General features: G+C 41.7%; 1 protein-coding gene across 3 annotated transcripts in view; it reads right to left on the bottom strand.

Moving 5' to 3' along the window:
- CNTNAP4 (contactin associated protein family member 4) overlaps nt 1-16,364 on the bottom strand; it is a 250,473-nt gene that overhangs the window by 46,233 nt on the left and 187,876 nt on the right. For all 3 annotated transcript variants that reach the window (XM_088652650.1, XM_088652651.1, XM_060280113.2), the window contains exons 13-15: nt 11,049-11,246; nt 3,924-4,080; nt 734-861 (exon numbers count right to left, since the gene is read on the bottom strand). In XM_088652650.1, the coding sequence (XP_088508776.1) occupies nt 734-861; nt 3,924-4,080; nt 11,049-11,246 (483 nt within the window). The remainder of the gene's footprint in view (nt 1-733; nt 862-3,923; nt 4,081-11,048; nt 11,247-16,364) is intronic.

The following is a 16,364-nucleotide window of genomic DNA, read 5'->3' on the forward strand; positions in this document are numbered from 1 at the left end:
CTAACCACTGGTAGACCTTTCTTGCATGAATTGCTTATCTAATCTTTCTGGAGAAATACTGTATCAGTGCCACCTAGCTGTGCTTGTTATATTATTAGGAGCAATAGGTAGACCTCCCTTGCTTGTGGTCCCTCCCCATTTCCCTTATCAAGTTCTTGCCCTTGAAGATAATTGCCATTGCAGGGTCATTTATATTTTATCCTCAAATCTTGAGTGCACTGGGCTGAGATACATATCTTTCGCCAGCCACTCTCTCAGACAGAGATGACAACAACTTGGCTCACAGTTCGGAAGGAGTAGCTGATGTTTTAACCATTGGAACTATAGGTGGTGAAACTATCCCAGCATTTAAATGCCGCTTTCATTCTCTCCACCACGCTAAAAAAAAAAGATTTTGCTTCCCCCCCCCACTCCCCAATGCATAGCTGAAAAACCCCCACTCTGTTTTAAGGTGGGTAAAATAGCTGGGAAATTCTCCTTGTCAATTCAGTCCAGCTCTATTTGAAACATCGAATTTTGTAGCAAAAAGGTATGTTTAGCCAATGGGTTATTACATTCAGATTGCTGACACGGGAAACACAAAAAGTAAATTTAGTGTAAAAAAAATGAAGGAAAATTATGGTTAAATGTCAAGGCCTAAGAAACCGCAGCTCAAATTAAGTCCCATACGAAGTGTACGATTGCAGGTAGCAGATGTTAGTTGACATAAGTTCAAAAAAACAGAATTACTTACTATCACCCTGGCAAAGCAAAGGCCCAAGTTTGTAAGCTGCTTCAGAATTTGGCCGGTTTGTATCTGTGATGAAAAGTTCTGCTACTGGTAGGTGGTCTTTATAGGATAGGAGACCAGTGTCATTGGTCCTAGAACATGTAAACAAACAAACTTTCAGATAATGCGTTAAGCTGTTGTGTGAATGAATGTCATTGCCTTTGTGTTAGTTGTGTCTAGCAAATGGCTGCATTTTTAGCAAATGTAGAAGGATAGTACAGTGAAGGCATAGAAATGTTTACCAAAATGGCAACAGATAGAGAGGAGGGAGGAGTTAGAACTACATGCAGTTTTATATAAGGATGACATTATATAAGGATGACAAGTCCAGTTTTGGCCAATAGCCTTGTCAAAGGAAATCTACATATATTGCCCCCATATTTATGGAGAGTTTGATGAAAGCAATGAAAACTCAGATCTCTTTCATCCTGGACATTGAAACATAACTGAAAAGCTGTGCCTGTGCTCAGATCTGTGTGTGCATTCCTTGCAAGGAAGATGTCCTTCGGAGTAATCAAGTTCCACTCATAACTCAGCTGTGATGTGAAACTGACGTGCATTGAGCCAAATCATTCACCTATCTAGCTTAGTATTATCGACACTGACTGGCAACAGCTCTCCAGCGTTTCCAAAAGGACCCTTTCCCTGCCCTAGCTGGAGATAGCAAGGACTGACCTTTTAGTATGGAAACAATCAGTGTCTGGAACAAATAACGAAAATAACGAAAAAGGCCACAATCATTATTGATACCTGATTGCCGCAAGTTATTCTTTTCCTATCTTTTCCAATTGAGAATATATAGTGTTTATGTTCATTTCAGTTTTTATAAGGGTGGGAGGCGCTTACATTTGTCAAGGGTTCAAATTCTTACAACAGGCAGATGTGTGTGTGTGTGTGTGTGTGTGTGTGTGTAATATATGATTGAAGAAAAAATGAGAAACTTGCAAGAAAAGCTTGCTTTGCTATCCATTTTTATGCTTGCCATTTCAGCTTTTCCTTGGAGCCTCAGCATTTCCAAACCCTCTTATCTATAAGTTTTTCATTAGCAGGAGAGGATCAGTCCCCAACAATCCATTGAGTCTTTTGTGCTTGACTCAGGGCAGGATGCTGGTGACCAGTTTAAATGGTGGGTGTTGTGTGGCTGATGGCCATTTGACTCAGGTTCTAAGGTAGCTCTGTCCTCTAGCCAATTCTGATGCCTGGCAGACAAAGAACCAGTGTTCATTTTGCCCTTTAGTCACATTAGAACCCCAAAGACCCCAGAACGGAAAATGGGGAAAACATTTGAAGTGGAACAGGAACTGCAAGACCTCAGAATCAGTGGCACAAAGGGGGGAGGGACAGCTTTCCTTGCATAAAATATTTTGGGAAGAATTTTGAGAAGGTTAGCTCACAACTGTGGTCCTTCCAAGGATTGTACCAAAGAGCATCATGCCTGCGGAGCCAGGGATCTCATAGTTTCATTGACAGTATGTAGCTGGTCCCTTGATCCCCAGACAAGTTGACTAGGCTGAACTCCATGCTTTCCCATCCACATGAGATGTTCAAATCAGAAGTGAATCTCAGAGAGTTGTTTCACATGCCAGTTACTGTGGCCCGGTGATGCAACCTTACTGTCTGAAGATACTTATACCTTTATGAGAGCTATTACTATGTGGGGCTATTATAGTCCCCAAGTTTATCTGTGTGCCTAACTAAACCTTCTCTCATATATGTAACTGTCCATGATTTCTCCTTGTCATAGGGAACACTTTGGGATGAAATTACAGCACGTCAACAAAAAATGACCTTTAACAAAACCTTTTTTTAAAAAAAAAAAAAAAAAGATAAAAATCTAGGACACATTTTCAAGCTGTGTGCCTGAGGTTGGGCTTCTGAGTTCATGCAAGGAAGAAAGAATTGCTCTAATAGCAGGTGAACTTTGATACTTTAAAAATAGCTGTTTCCATCTAAGTAAGGATTTAGGAACCTAATTTCTAAGACGCTGCTGCGAAAATTCTACCCTACGATTCTGAAGGCACCTCAACACAGCATGAAAAAAAGAAATATATATCATCCTTGGGCAGACACCAGCAGCTATCACAATGCCATTTCTCACCGATAGGAAGGGGAAGGAGTTGCCAGGAATGTGGACATGTGTTTGCGGGGAAGCACAGCAGGATTCCAATGCTTGGAGGACTTCTGGTCAATCTGGTTGGCCTAGACCTTTATAGAACGGCACCACCGCCTTCCCCTTCTGGCCATCAACAAGTCTATGCAACATTGTAGGATTGGCCATTTGAGGGCTGAGTGACAATTTTTACCCCAATTTTTAGTGTGCATGCACACGAAAGCTCATACCAAAATAAAAACTTAGTTGGTCTTTAAGGTGCTACTGAAGGAATTTTTTTAATTTTTACCCCAGATTGGCACATGTGGTGCTCCCTACTCATATGTTAAAGTGCATGGTGATGTGGTATGTATCATAATTTGCTTAATTGGCTGCCTGTTCTTTCATAGTCAGGAAGAGAAGTAAGTTTGGATACCTTGGTAAGGACCCTAAAGCAGTTGGATGATGAAAGGATCTAAGGTTATCAGATTTTTTTTTTCAATGAATCCAGGGACACTTTTCAACTTCAATGGATTTTGTATGGGGACTGATTTGTAAATTCGGGGACTGTCCCTGGGAAACGGGGACATCTGGTAACCTAATTAGTCCACCTACTTACCACTGTCAGCTAGCAAAGGCCTTTGAATCCTGGAAACTTTAGCCTATCAAATGCTGCCCAGCATGGTGTGTGTGTGTGTGTGTGTGTGTGTGTGTGTGTGTGTGTGTGTCTGTCTGTCTGTCTGTCTGTCTGTCTGTCTGTCAGCCAGCTGCCTCCTTAGCTTGTCCTTTGGATGAGCAGATGAGGAAGGCAAAGAGTAACATCTGATTGATCCACTGTATTTAGCCAGGCTGGCAATGCCCAGCAGGAGAAAAGGGAAGCCTTGTACCCAACTGTCTCCTCTATACTTCGGTTATGTTGTTATTTAGAATAAGATTAATAAAGGTGGCCCTTATATCAACTGATGTCTCATGAATTAATTTTGGCAGGATGAATGGGTGCCACATATTTTGACATTCAACATTCTAACTTGTTGCGAACAAAACAAAGCATGAAAACAAAATCACCATTCATTTCTGTCAGCATCACAGTTGCAGTCATGTTGCGAATCAATGCAGCTTCCTTGTATTCCACAAGCACATTTCTGAACATCTGGCCTGGAGCCTCCCCAGTAAGTCTGTGTCTCATTGATTTTTCCAACCCACCAGCTGAATGGAATTCCATCTAAAAGACAAGTTAGAGAAATTTGTGATTTACTGTTCCACCTGTTTTCCTTCAACTCTAAAGGGAAAAGATACATAAATGAAAAGTTGCAAAATGTGACGTTTTTTAAAAATAAAATTGGCCATACTTCTTTAAAATGCAAACTTTTTTTCATTTTAATGTTTCATTATCATGAACTAAATTACTTTCCAAACTTTCTGCTTATATTACTGGAAAAAGAGAACTGGGAGTCCCTAAATCAGTCAGGCATGATATTAGAACCATTTATCTTAAGGAGGCCACTTACACAATTTGCTTTATGACAACATATGAAGAAGGAAATGCCCTCAGCCCCCAAATCTAGGTAATTTATTATGTGATGTAAAAATCAATAGAAGATCAAGAGTCTACTAGTGAGGGAACGGCAAGTGTCTTATCTCATAAAGGCCTCATTTTGATAATAAAAGATTAGTAAGCATTTACTAATATACTAATTGAGCATATGCTCAACAGAGTTGTGTACAGTGGTACCTCGGTTTAACAACAGCCTTGTTTACGAACTATTCAGTTTACGAGCTCTGCAAAACAGGAAGTAGTGTCCCGGTTTGAGAACTTTACCTAGGTCTAAGAACGGAATCTGAATGGTGGGAGGCCTTATTAGGGAAAGTGTGCCTCGGTTTAAGAACAGTTTTGGTTTAAAAATGAACTTCCAGAACAGGTTAAGTTCATAAACTGAAGTACCACTGTACAGTCAAACTTCGGTTGTTGAACATAATCTGTTTGGGAAGACCGTTTCACTTCCGAAATGTTTGACAACTGAGGCATGGCTTCCGATTGGTTGTGAGAGCTTCTTGAACCCAAGCGGAAGCCGCGTTGGACGTTCGGGTTCCGAAAAACATTAAAAAACCGGAGCATTTACTTCCAGGTTTTCAGCATTCGGGAGCCGAAACATAAAAAATTGAGCCGTTCGAGAACCGAGGTTTGACTGTACTTACTGGGAGAACTGCAAATGTCAAGAGTAAGATCGTGTAGCAGTTTTTTGTTTGCTTGTGGTTGCTCTCAATGAACTATAAGAGGAGTCTGCTGGATCAGGCTGATTCACTGAAGCATCCTGTTCTCCCAGTGGTCTTTAGGAAACCAGCAAGCAGGATTGAAGCACAAGAACATTCTCTCCTCCTGTGGTTTCCAGCAACTGGTTTTCAGAAGCACTGCTCCCTCCAGCTGTGACAGTAGCCAATGATTTGGTCTGATCTTCTTTTAAAGCCATCCAAGTTGGTGGCCATTCCCTGCCTCCTGTGGGAGTCAGTTTCAGCTACGAAGGTGTGCCGTGTTAATCACTGTCGCTTTAATAACTTGCCTGGTGGCAAGAAGCGACATTGCAGAGCCAACTCTGTCCGCGGCACTGGTTACAGTAAAAATGAGGGAGCCTTAGTTCAACACTACTGTACATTAAGGCGAGAGATGCTGCCAACTAAACAGAGCGATAAATGCACAAAATATACAGAAAAGGGTAATTACTAGAGGATATGAAGCATGAAGATAATCAATCTTAAAAGGAGAAAGAAGGAAGGTGAACTTTGCAATGAATGCAGAAGTCAAGGCACACAGGGAGAATAATGCCCTATTAAATTGCATGGCAACACTTTGGCGAGTCCTGCTTTTGTTTGCGAGAAGCATTCAAGCTTTCAGCAACAACCCCCCCACCAAGAATCTGGAACTTATGCCCCCCTTTGCCTTCCTAACAACTGTCAGTACATATTGCATCTCACTGTTAGACAACTCCTCTGCTACCCTGGCAGTCTCTCTGCTTGCAACATATTGACTCGCTCACATACTGTACTATTCAACCTGCCAGCCCAGCAGGTCTTCAAAAAAACAGAACCGGAAGATGAATAATGGCAAGAATGCTCTCCCAGATATATTCTCTCTCTCTCTCTCTCTCTCTCTCTCTCTCTCTCTCTCTCTCTGTGTGTGTGTGTGTGTGTGTTTAGCTTTACAACTTATCCTGAGTGGGACGGTGGTGGTGGAATAGGAAATCCAGATAAAAGGTCTACATAATTTACGAACAATCTCATTTTTTAAATCCTGCATTCATGCCCATATAAAAATTCCACAATTGAATGGTTCTGGAGTGCATCTATATTCTCTGCCATTTTCTTCTGAGTGGGGAGAAAACTATATAAAGAGTTAGGGAATATTTAAACATCTTTAAAAAAATAGGTATCATACTGTGACTTTGGACCGTCTTTGAAATCAAGAGTATGCTATGGTTTGTCACTGATGCCTACATGCAAATAGGTGAATGGGATGCTGAATATTTAGCAGGTATCACGAAACATTCCCCTCTTCCTTTCACACGGCCTCAGATGATGAAGTGTGCAAGTAGCAATCCCTTTTCAGTTTATTAGGAACAAACGAAGCTACCTCACATGGAGTCAGACCATTTTTCGTCTTGTTCAGTACTGGCAAGACTGACTGGCAATGACTCTCCAGGGTTTCAACGGGGGACATTCACACTCCTATCTGCAGATGTCAGGGAGTGAACAGGAGACCTTCTGCGCGCAATGCAACTGCCCTATCACTGAACTATGGCACCATCTAAACACAGCAGCAGAAAGGTGTGCTAGGTGTGCACATGGAAAGCACTTCGAAGCATGCATCCATGTGATCAAAGCATGCACCAGTGGAGTTTCCAGGGACTGAATGTGGGAGCTTTTGTATGCAAGGCACTCAGCTGAGGCTTTTCTGCCAGGTGAATAACAGAGATCAAGGGATTTACGGTAAGTATTATATTACGTCAGGATCTTGGGAGCAATGACTACATTCCTTTCTGGGCAAATTCCCAAGGCTCATATGCTGGCCATGGAGTGGGGGTTGGGTGGACAGCCAAAGGAAAAGTGGATGGACCAAAAATGTAATTTTTCCCTTTGTAAGGTAGGCTAGTTTTTTCACATACTCTCACATCCCTCTCTTTTCCCCTTCCAGACATACAAGAGCTATTATCGGAGTTCAAGGGCAAATTCCAGTGAGGCAAAAATATTTGGTGTGAGCAGCAGGGTGAGGGGCATGATCCATGGAAAGCAAGTCCTGGAGGCCTGGAGGGTCACATTTGTCTCTAGGGTCTGGGGGTCTCTAATGCCCTTTTCATGAACATTTCAACAAAAAGTAAATTAGCACTTTGAACAGGTTTGCTTGAACAAACTATTGGCAAAGGAGGTGGACTGGAATTTGCTTTGGATGTTGGGGTGAATATGTTTTGGCTAACAGTGCGTGCATTTCTGAGTTCTGCATTCTCAGATTACTGTGGAGTTTTCACACAAACAAAAGGATCCCGGAGGAAAGATAAGCCAAGTCTCCAGAATGTAATCCAATTTGCATGTTCATAGACCAGAGCTGTAAACTGTCCTCCTGAGGGGAAAAGGCAAGCCAACATAAGTTATCTATCTGAAAACCTGAGCTAGCTCTGCTTTATGACACTATAGAACTGCTATGAAATTTTAACAAGCTGTACTATGTTAATTTCAATGTCAAGCCAGTCTAAAGCCATGTACAAATTTGGCAAATAACAAATGTAACATTTGGGACGTGGGTGGCGCTGTGGTTCAAACCACAGAGCCTAGGGCTTGCCAATCAGAAGGTCGGCGGTTCGAATCCCCACGACGGGGTGAGCTCCCATTGCTTGGTCCCAGCTCCTGCCAACCTAGCAGTTTGAAAGCACGTCAAAGTGCAAGTAGATAAATAGGTACCACTCCGGCAGGAAGGTAAACGGCGTTTCCGTGCGCTGCTCTGGTTCACCAGAAGCGGCTTTGTCATGCTGTCCACATGACCTGGAAGCTGTATGCCGGCTCCCTCAGCCAATAACGCGAGATGAGCGCCACAACCCCAGAGTCGGTCACGACTGGACCTAATGGTCAGGGGTTCCTTTAACTTTAATGTAACATTTCTTCTGCTCTTCCCTATCACGAATATCAGAATAAACCTTTTCTTATGCTTCTGGTGAAAATTGATTGTTTAACTTGCTGAACAACCCCAAAACACTCTGAATTTGTGTTTAAATGAACCATCTGATAATAACACCTGGAATACATGTCACTATGACTCATGCCCAAAGAGTATACAATTGTCATAGCTGCTTGTGCAACTGCTTGCTCTGTTTTACGCCGCAGGCTGCAGCCCTCCACCAACCTGCTCTAGAAAATTGGATACCATTGTGAAGCAGATGTGGACCAAAGGGGAGGAGAGAAAAAGGAAAAATGAGAAGTTCTGTTGCATCACTGGTGTGACATTGGCTCTCATCCCATATTTCCCCTGCTTCAAGAACATGATAGGGCGTGGAACCTGAATTCTTGCACAGCAATTGTGCATCAAGGCTCCAGCTTTGTGTTGTTTTTTAGTTGAAATCCACCAAGTTATCTGGAAAAGCAAACCTGAAGCCTATGCATAACGTGAGATGGCTAAGGCTATTAAAGGATTATAACAAAGCAGTGATTAGTCAGGCTTCTGCCTTGGCTGTGAATGTTAATAATCAGATGAAAGGAAAACGGTGGATTTGATGCAGCTAGTGAAAAAAGTAAACAGAGTATATAGAAATATTAGCATGTGACATCTTCTGAAGGTTCATTTGCATGCTTCCACGGGAAATGAAAGAAGATGAGGGCTTATCCACATGTCTTCTCATCCCACTGCATTCTCCCAAGGGAAAACCACTCTTTAGCATTCAATCGGAGCAAGCAGCAATTGGGTTCTCAGTGGATTGCTGTTCATTCCAATTCAAAGCCAAAGAGGGGTTTTTTTCCTGGAAAAGGAGCAAGGCAACAGGAAAAATCTCTTGGACCCATACCATGCTTTCTAGGCATGGGGAAAGTGGGAGTGTGGATGAGCCCTGAGTCGTTGCTTCTATCTAAGTTAAAAAATAATGGTTCATGCTATATCTCCCTCCCTCCCTCCCTTCCTTTATTACTCATTGCCATACTCAACTGCTGTATTTGTCAGATGCACTCAATACAAATTATACAATCCTTGGGGCAAGAGGGGTAAAATTGTGCAAGGGAAATTTAATGTAGTTTCATACTCTCCTTTTACTCAAGTGGTGCGAAGGGCAGGTCTGCCGAGTGAATTTCCATTAAAAGGCCATTCCCCTTCCCAGGGGGGTGGGGTTGCAGGAAGGCCACAGGCACTTCCCGTGTACAATGGGGGGGTGGGGTGGCGAAGCTACCCACATCACTGGGAGTCCCGGCAGTGTCACGCCCCACGGTTGACCAATCCAGCTGACCGGGGGTGTGGCTTACCCTATTTAAACCGCCGTGCGGCCGGGGGCACCTTTTCCTTACCTCCTCTTCACCCCACCCGACACTCCTCCCTCCCCCCTTTATCCCCCCCCCCCACTTCATATATATTTAAACCAATTCATAAACCAAGAACCTATACACTGGCTACTAATAATGAAACATATGTTGTAGATATCTTTCCACATTTATTATGCTATTTTTATGATATACAAATGACATGAGAAAACATCTGGCAAGGCATCTTTCCACCTGCCTTGCCACATCCTCCAGTCTCTGCTTCTCGTTCTGTATTGACAGTGTTCTGCATTGTGGTTTGCTGTGTTTTATTGATTGGAGTTTAGAAATTACTTATTGGAACTGTCAAGAGTGGATTTCTGTTTAATTTTGAAATGCTGATATTTAATATTATATATTTAATAATATTTAATATTATTCTATATTATTTTAATGACTGTTGAATGATATTTTATTTGCATATTGTATACTGTATTGTGCAGGCACCCCCAAACTGCGGCCCTCCAGATGTTTGGGCCTACAACTCCCATGATCCCTAGCTAACAAGACCAGTGGTCGGGGAAGATGGGAATTGTAGTCCAAAACATCTGGAGGGCCGAAGTTTGGGGATGCCTGGTTTTGTGCATATTGTCTTATTTATATGATGTTAGCTGCTCTGAGCCCGGCTTTGGCCGGGGAGGACGGAATACAAATAAAATTTATTATTATAATATTATTATTAAAACCTGGTATACTTGTTTGTATAACATTATTCTTGTTTATAAAACCCAATTAGAAGAAGAAGAAGAAGAAGAAGAAGAAGAAGAAGAAGAAGAAGAAGAAGAAGAAGAAGAAGAAGAAGAAGAAGAAGAAGAAGCTAACAATCTGCTTCTTTACTAGGCTGGCATGTGTGCACAAATAGTGCAAGGTAACTTTGGTCGTACAGCCTGCTATCGTAATCCAGTCAAAATCCAGTGACGTAAAAGAGAAAGAAGAAGAAAAAGAAAACCCACTTCTTTACAGCCAACGTTTTTAAAAGCCAACTCTCCACAAACACATGAAAACATTTCCAAACTGCAGGCAGACTATTGATCTATGACATTTTTATAATGCTCTATTCTATTCCTGCCCTGTGTGTGTGTGTGTGTGTGTGTGTGTGTGTGTGTGTGTTTAAAATCAGTGCAACTAAACCATCATCTAAAAAAAAAATAATGTTTTGTAATACTTCTCTTTTCAGCATTTCATAAACAAGATTATGTGAAAATCTACCCTGACATGTTTTTAATTCCCCCCCCCAAAAAAAACAAGGGGGTTGTGGGTTTTTTAACATCAGTACTGTACAATCTATATTTACTTTGCTGTTGGCAAAATTTTAAAGTCCTTTACATGCAGGCCAGGAAGGAGCTTTGTTATAATTTCTGCTAAACAGTAGGATTAGGCGAGAAATTGAGTTTGAAAGTAGTTAATGCTTTGAATGAAGCTCATTATAAATTGACCTTGGTGCTTTTTCTGGTTCAGAAGCTATTCAGCAATTTACAGGTTGGGGATTTGTTTGCTAAATCTTTCAAAAAGTTGTTCTTTTTTTTTTTTAAAAAAAAGCAAACTATAGTGGCAAGATGCCATAACCTTGGCAAGATTAAATATCTACAGTGGTTCGTTGAGTATAACACATTATGTAGCATAATAAGATTTGTCTGCGTTACTTACCTCGCTTATTTGAAAGCCGTGACTTTTTGCAGTGGTAGGCAAGCTCTTGTTCACAGTGTTCTGCATGGTTAATTGTAGCCTGAAGCTGTTCTAGGTTGGCAGCATATGTGAAAAACACCGTGTGTGGGTTCTCTCGATTAGCACTTTTGACTCTAGTTAACTCGGTGTTGTTGTGCTGTATAACTGTCCAAGTGGTGTCTTGCAAAACAGACAGAAAATAGGCAGTCACATAAACATTGAACACCCAATATACACTTAGCAGTGCATAATAAATACACCCAAAACAACTGCCTTAAATAAAGAAAAAATAATATTTCCTCATGGCACTCTCTCTCTCTCTCTCTCTCCCTCCCTCCCTCCCTCCCTCTCTCTTTCTTCTTTGGCCTGCACAACGTTCCTCCTGAATTAGGGTTTAACTAGGATCATTTCTAATGTTAATAACAGAATTTCAGCCTGCAGTATTTTGAAAAGAAGTTTCAGTTCCTTTGTTTCCTTCCTCTATATTACTGGCGATGCTCCTATACGTAGTGAAGAAGACTCAAGAGACAGAGGAATAGTGAAATACTTATTGGATATAACAACAGAAGATCTACACAGCCAATTAACTGAATTATATATAAAAAAACCAACCAGGTGGATTTCAAATAACTGGAAGGGAGGTATCTTTACAATCCCCAGGACATGTTAGCAGCAGCTGCATTCTGTGGCTCTGCAGCCAAAGAGGAAGAAAGTTCTCCCTCCTTGCTAAGTGAGCCTTGGGTATATGAGCCCAACATGAGCACCCAGGCCCCACTGGGTTGTGTTTGCCAAGGTGTGAACACCAAGCCAAAAGGGCATCCCCAAGGACCTTCTCCAAGCCAAAGGCTGTGGAAGGTGACCCGGAAGGTAACAATAATGCCTCAGGCTGCCTGTACACAAAATCCTTGAATTCCCTGAACTGCCTGCATTAAATGCCTACCAAACTGAATAATTAACTCACATCGGAAGGTCAATCAGGACAACCCAACAGTGCTCAGCAGGCAGAAAATGAGGCGTCCCAAGTGGCAATCAGGCGTTCTTGTGCCAAAACCACCCTACTCATTCCTCCACTAGGCAGCTGGCAAGCCCCATCTTGTAAAGGGAGGGAGGGTGCTAGAAATGAGAAGAAGAAGCTGCTGGGAGTGGAACCGGCTTAAATATCCAGCCAGATGCTTCATCCTCGAGCCCTAAAGTCTCTGTGGTCCCCAAGGTACCTACCACTAGGGACAGACCATCTCACAACTTCCCGAGAAAGGGGGACTGTGACAACTCACCTCTGCTGGAGAGTAGGAGTGCCATTGATAGAACACTGCAGAAAAGCATTTTAGTTGCTGTGGCAGTTACCTCAACCTGCACAGAACCCCCAGACGTTTCACGGTCCATTGGTATCTGCACCAACGTTTTAATTCTGCTGCCACCAACCAGTATATGTCTGGTAATCTCTCCACTCACTCCAGTCAGGGATAACGTTGGAACAAACTACAGTGGTGCCTCGTTAGACGAATTTAATTCGTTCCACGGGTCTTTTCTTATAATGAAAAATTCGTCTAGCGAATCCCATAGGAATGCATTGAACTTTTTTTTGAATTTTTTTTGGCTCATAGAATTAATTGAATTTCAATGCATTCCTATGGGAAACCGCGATTTGCTAGACAAATTTTTCATAAAACAAATTCGTCTAGCGAGGCAATCTCCGCTCGAAAAATCCTTTCGTTAAGCGGAAATTTCGTTAAGCAGGGCATTCGTTAAGCGAGGCACCACTGTATGTTTATTTAGATTTAGTACATACGCATGTGGTTTCCAAAACATTAGTTCTTATTTTCTTTCATAACAGTTCCTATACTGGCCTATACCTATAGCTTATAATCAATAACAGTTCCAAACTCTCTCTCCCTTCTGGTTACCTCGCTACCTCTGCCTCACCCTCCGACTCTCTCAGCTGCCCCCTCAAACCTCCCACAACCAGCCCCAACAACCACAACCCCTTTCTCCTCCTAGGGGTGGGTTTATATAGTCCTCCTAATCCCGCCCCCTAGGGTTCTAACTAGCTAAGCCCTTTAACTCCGTCTATGCTGTCCTTAAATTTGGGGTGATCGTCACAGTTGCAATCATATTTACGACTGCACCGAGATTGTGAGTCTGATTCCAGTAATTTATTGACCCACCCATGGATTCCTCAACAACAGCTTTTTTAAAAAAAAACCCTAAAAGAATATTGATGCAACTGATAATATCACGTTCAGTGTGGGGGTTTGGGGTGTTGTTTTATCAGTGCACAGAAATGCACATATAATCTTGTATGCATATGATTATATGAAGAATGCTATTTGTAGAATTTTATCAATGTCTGCTTGGGTCAGCCAGAGAGAAGACTACTGTACTTGCAAGAACTGAAAGCTGCACCCAATTGGAGAACTGAGAATTCACCTTTTGTAAACATCACCATATCATTTGGAACTCAAAAATTAGAGAATTTTAGATGAGGAGAATTTAAGAAGAAGCACTGTAGTTTGTTTTTGTGTGTGTGTGTGTGTGGCTCCTGCTTGAGAAATACAAAGTCCTGAAACCTGCTGAGCACTGCTGAGTTCCTGCAGGAACTTGTTCTATAATTTTCTGGATTGTAAAAGAAGCTGGCTGGGCATAATGGTTATCCGTTGAATACGATTTGGAGAAAGCAACCAATCCATTCTGCAAAATATCATTTCCATAATTCAGTTTTGCACGGCAAGAAAATAATGCAGCTTCACTTTGCATCTCTCATATGAGGCAATGATATTTAAGGCTGCGAGCCTATACACATTCACCTGGCAGTAAGTCCCACTGAACTCAATGGGGCCTTCTTCTGAGGTGATTGCCATTGTTAGTCACCATGAATGGGGGTTAACAATTTCCTCTAGGTATTCCTATGGCATTCATTGTCCATACAGTTTCATCGGACAAAAGCATGTCCTGTGTATTGGGAAAGACCGACGCTCCATTGCAGAACAGTGTAGAACAAATTACAGTGCTGTATTTGTGAAAGCATTGGCAGGGAAGGCCGCTTGCTGGACAGGAAAGTCAAATTTAGAACCCGCTGCTCAGCATGTCTTAGGGTACATTTTGTCTAATTTCATTTTTATTACTTTATCATCCTTTGACCTTGCTGGATTCCTACCTTATGTAAGAGCTCACTGCTATAATCTTAGCCAGTCCACTGAATTTATTTATAGCCTTAGTGTCTCCTAAGAAACTGAATCAATATTTTACAGTTAAGTGTTTTAACTATTCTGCAGGAACACCTTGCCTTAAGATTCCTTTATTTATGGAAGCTTAGGAATGACTGACAGCAAAAGGAATATTTTTTAAAAGGCATGTAAATCAGCTGTAGCAGGAATGGGGAGATTTGTGTGGTTGGGTCGATACTTTCAAGCATGTAGAATTATACCCATTTACCTTGGAGCAAGCCTACTGAACTCAGTGGAAATTGCTTCTGAGTAAACAGAGATAGCTATGTCCTATAAAAGTGTCCAGTAAAGATCAGGTGAGCAAAATGTTGTAAAATGTAAAATGTCATCTTACAAAAACGTTCCATGCACACATTTAAAGAATGAGGTAAGGGCATAGGAAGCTGCCCTACACAGTCAGACCAATGGTTTGTCTAGCTCAGTATCAATGACTGGCAGCAGCTCTCCATTCTTTTCCTGCCCTACCTAGAGATGCAAGGGATTGAATGTGGGACAACCTAATGCAGAGGAGATGCCCTATCAATCAGTCATGGCCCTTCCCCATAAAAGGCAGGTAGAAAACGGGCAGTTTCAAGAGCTGCAGCCTGAAACCAGAGAAGGACATATATGTTTCTGTACACAGTATTACCATCTGATTTGAAGCTGTGGACCTCAGGCTTGTGGTATTGAAAATGACCCCCCAGAAATAAAAGAGGATAGCAGCACCTCCCTTTCCATCTGCCTGAGAAGAAAACTGCATGCATATCAATGACAAGGCAGTAGCGTAAGAAATTTGGGCATCTGCCTCCATTGCTGCTAGTGGGAAAAGGGAATACCAGTTGTGAGGAAACAGGGAAAGAAAACAAATACCGAAGATTCATCCTGTCAGATTGCATCTCTTGGTGAGGAACTGATCAATGAGATTTGCTTAATGTGTTGAATAAGGAGTGACTGATGAAAAAACTGGCAGCTGTTCCCTGGTATACAGGAATAAATCAAACTGCACTTTACCTCAGAGGGCTGGCCTTTTGATGGAGTTTAAAAATCACCGGAGTGCTTAAATTGCACCCCTTTCCCCCTCTTTGATCAGGTCAAAAATTAATGAATAGTTGTATCTCCCTTTTTCTTAAGAGACATGGCAAAAGTTGTGCCAATTTCAAAGTACATGCACAGGGCACTAGAGGAAATAGAGAGGAATTTGCATTTCTTGGCTGGCATTTCTGTGTTCATTAAGACACTGTCCCTTCCTTTGTGCTGTAAGCTCAAGGGCAATCTTCCGCTCTCCTTCCAGGTTCATGTTCTGAGCTGGAGAGGAGGAGGAGAGAATAATTTCTACAGTTGCCTGGGGCTTCCCAGATGCTTGCAGGTCTCAGCAGTCCAGTGCAGCTGCTGGGACAATTTCTGCCTCCTCTTCAGTATTGAAAGAAACCAAATACCAGTATACTCAATGCATATAAAAATCTAAAATTATTCAAGTAGAATAATCTTAGGGTGCTAGTACCAACAGCAGCTGCCATGGAAAAGAAACCTTTTCACAATCAGGCATCTTAATATAATGGAAGAAGTTATGGATAAATGCCTAGAATATGGATCAGTGGCTGGATTGGGTTAATTCAAGTTCCATTGATTTCAATAGGATAAAGGTAAGCACACGCTTAATTCCCCATTGAAATTAATAGGCTTAAAAGTGCTTATCTTTGGCTGATTATAGCTGCAAAAGAAGATGCAACCATCATTTTTAAACACCCAGCCGTAAAAGGCAAAACAATAAAATTAAATTAAATCACCTGAAATGACATAATAAAGACAAAGCGGCAGTGGGGGGAATACATTTGCAGCATTGTACATCATATTCGAATGTACAGAAGGAAATCAAGTATTTAATAAACTCGATAATCTTTTCAGTAAAAGCTTTTTTCTCAATTCCTTGCATACTTGCAGAGCTAACTTCTCAAAAGTAAAACTCTTCAGAAAATGAAAACTGAGTATGAGATAAACCCACTTATGAATGGTGCTACAGAGGGGGGGGAATGGTAGCCTTACAATCTGAGCCTACATTGTTGCTGTAATTTTCCTGCCTTATTCATTTCCAGTA

This window comes from Zootoca vivipara, chromosome 10 (assembly GCF_965207765.1).
Source record: "Zootoca vivipara chromosome 10, rZooViv2.hap1.1, whole genome shotgun sequence".
Classification (NCBI taxonomy): Eukaryota; Metazoa; Chordata; class Lepidosauria; order Squamata; family Lacertidae; genus Zootoca; species Zootoca vivipara.